Source organism: Ruditapes philippinarum, unplaced genomic scaffold (assembly GCF_026571515.1).
Source record: "Ruditapes philippinarum isolate M1 unplaced genomic scaffold, ASM2657151v2 ctg2091_1_1_1_1, whole genome shotgun sequence".
In the NCBI taxonomy this organism is placed as follows: domain Eukaryota; kingdom Metazoa; phylum Mollusca; class Bivalvia; order Venerida; family Veneridae; genus Ruditapes; species Ruditapes philippinarum.
Window position 1 is genome coordinate 42,776 of NW_026857143.1, and position 3,073 is coordinate 45,848.

At 31.9% G+C, this 3,073-nt stretch overlaps 1 protein-coding gene across 1 annotated transcript; it reads right to left on the bottom strand.

Moving 5' to 3' along the window:
• Positions 1 to 288: 288 nt before the first annotated feature.
• On the bottom strand, positions 289 to 1,600 carry LOC132748926 (sex peptide receptor-like). Its single transcript, XM_060738597.1, has one exon. The coding sequence runs from the start codon at positions 1,385 to 1,387 to the stop codon at positions 293 to 295; it is 1,095 nt and encodes a 364-aa protein (XP_060594580.1). The 5' UTR covers positions 1,388 to 1,600; the 3' UTR covers positions 289 to 292.
• Between the last annotated feature and the right edge of the window lie 1,473 nt (positions 1,601 to 3,073).

Below are 3,073 nucleotides of genomic sequence, written 5' to 3' on the forward strand. Positions count from 1 at the left end.
TATTTGCGTTATGCACTTTCAACGTAATGCAATAAAGTTCTATTACGCATTTCGTGCACTGGTATGTGAAACATATTTATACATTATAGATATCATCTCTTTCTTTCGGTAATTGTTTTATGATTTTTCATATTATTAATATTTTGTAACGTGTTTAATCCAAAGGTTTGAAACATGTTTTTATTACCATTACGCGGCCATCATCCGGAACTTTGAATGTTTTGGTGCTGGCTGTATTACCGGCTTATACAAATCAATGTTTGTATGCAATAAATTCGCGACTTTGCCTTTTCTATCCACATTTTAACATTTGTTTCAGCGTTGTTCTGAATTTCTTACTCATTCCACAATAAATGAAAATATTCACTGGACAACTCAATATCACCATTATATTAGATATGCTTATTACAATTAATTTGGCATCTGACACATCATAGAAATTAATTGCAATTTCAATAGCGTCTATAAATAGAACCACAGCGTTCGGAATCTCACAGAATAAGTGTATTCCAACGACCACAATCAACAGTAAAGTTGTCCTCACATTTTGTTTGTCTTGTTGATTAAGCCCATCACATATTCCCCTTCCTCTAAATAAACGTCTCCTCTTCATTCTCTGTGACGTCATTGATTTTATCAGTAGGATTGTTAAGATCGTCAGTACAATGCAAGGCAAAATTCCAAAGCATGTTGCTCGTAATATGAAATACACATTTATGTATAATTCAAGGTTTGGCTTTACCCAATCACGGAACATTGTCACGCATCCAGGAGTGTCGGAGTCTATGTCATATCCGGATGCGTTTGATTGCAGAGTATCCGGAAGTGACGTCGGCCAGAGCGGAAATGCAGGAACAAAATATGTGTCCAGAAACCTGCTGGTATGAGCAACTATTCCAATGATATGAATTGCAACTATGACTTTAAAAGATGAGCAAAAATCAAATTTCTTACGCAATTTAGGCACGCAAACAAAAACGTATCTTTGTGTTGCTAAAGCAACTGTTTGTAACACAGATATATTATGAAACCCTGAAGCTAGAACTATTAATACTTGATACGGGAGGCACCAATCAAACGGCACTATTTCGTCATACTTTCCTAGGGTAAAAAAGTTAAAGAATACCGGAAATAGTGTCACTCCACACATCATGTCACTGAAAGCGAGTCCGGCAAGTAACACATTTGTTTGCGTGCGCAGATCCTTCTTTAACAACACTGTTATAACAAGACAATTAGTGACTAAAGTCAACACTATCACCGGCGGAAGAATATATCCAAAAACTTCAGGATAACCTCCATAAAGTGGAAACTGTGATGAAAGATGTAATAAGTAGGAAATATCAACCGCATTTTCAACAGACACCGTGGAATTCAAATTCTCCATTTTCCCTCCAATTAAATTATATTCCGCTCACATTATCTCAAAGCGATTAAAATAATTCCCGTAAAGCTTGTCATAAGCAAACGATTTACCATCCATTACTCTGTATACCCTAGCAAATTGTTATTTTATCAGATATTGCCTCTTCTCAATGCAAACATCTTTATTGACCGACGCGGAGTAAGTTTCTCTTGCAACTAACTGATTCCACGGAGGTTTGTTGGACATCTATCTAGTTTCATAGCGTGAAGAAATTATGTTTATCACCGCCAATAACATATTATTGGTCTTGTATCTGATATACCTTATATTCCTGTACTAACGGATAAATATGTAATTAAATACATTATAAATGCGAAATAGTATATTTTTAACAGAAAAGCCACACAAACACGAACATTTAGTAATTATTTATTGCATACGTTTCGGCTACATGCCTTCATCAGTGCAAAACATAATATATTTTTTTAATATTTTATTTAGTATATTGGCAATAAAAACATAATTATTGAATTTTAAAGTAAAAAATAATATCAAATAACATTAACTATGGTAACATAGGGTAAAAATCAAATGCAAAACTAAGCGTGCGCAAAACTTTTGTGTAAAATTGATGTAAAAATAAAAATTTTGATATAAAATGAAATACATTTCATGTAGATTATAACGTACAGAATATGATACCATCAAATAAAACAAAGTGTCTGAATCATTAGATAGGTTTGTGCCCTGGAATACCGCGGTTGTTAATATTTTCCTATATTTATAACTATGAAAACCACTTACTTTCACTGTCTCCTTTTTGGTATAAACTGATGTATCTTTACTTTTAAGTACACAAATCAATCAAAATTAAAGTAAATAACCATAGACATTTTAATGAATTTGCTATGTTTATAGGCGGTGCTACTTATGCAAATTAAAGCATGTTCAGTTTACCGCGATACTGGCAGCGGGGAATACTAATGAAATACCGACTTACAGTTATACCATAATGGGATTAATACAAAATATATGATTAATAACAAGATTAGTAAGATAAAATGTACTTATTATATACTTATAAATGAAATATAGAGACATATTGATGAAATAAAATGCGTATTTTTTTCCCGTATTTTCACGGTGAAAAAATATTTTTCACTGCATTGAAACTTATTTCCGTATTTTCACTGGTAACTTGTCGGACTACTTTCTTCTTAATTCAGCCAATACACAAAATTAAAGTATGATTCTTAAGAGTTGTAAGATCAAAAAGAGAAAATGTATATAATAAACAGAAAATTCAGGTTCTTTTCTATACATACAGGATTTATATTCATATTGAAATATGAAAATAATCATATTTCACTTGTGGCTGTAACCACCACTTGTGAAATATTTATTTTCATACTTCTTGATAAAAATAAATACTATTGAGCTTGATAACATGACAATTCAGATATTGTAAATTGTTGAGTACAATATTGAATTATGTTGAACGAGTACAAACTAGCGCCTCTTTCAAGTTTAGATTTGTCAGCTGTGTACTCGTCCAATACAATTAGTATTGTTCAATGATGTATAATGACATCTTTATTTCACATCACCAAATTTTTTGGCATTTTGACAAAACTCTGGGTACAATAACGATTTAATATGATTTTTTTGGACTATGAAAATTAAAACGAGGCTATATGGAATACAATA

Excerpts from the sequence above, each read along its gene's own strand:
- LOC132748926 (XM_060738597.1), bottom strand. The coding sequence starts at position 1,387 with ATGGAGAATTTGAATTCCACGGTGTCTGTTGAAAATGCGGTTGATATT.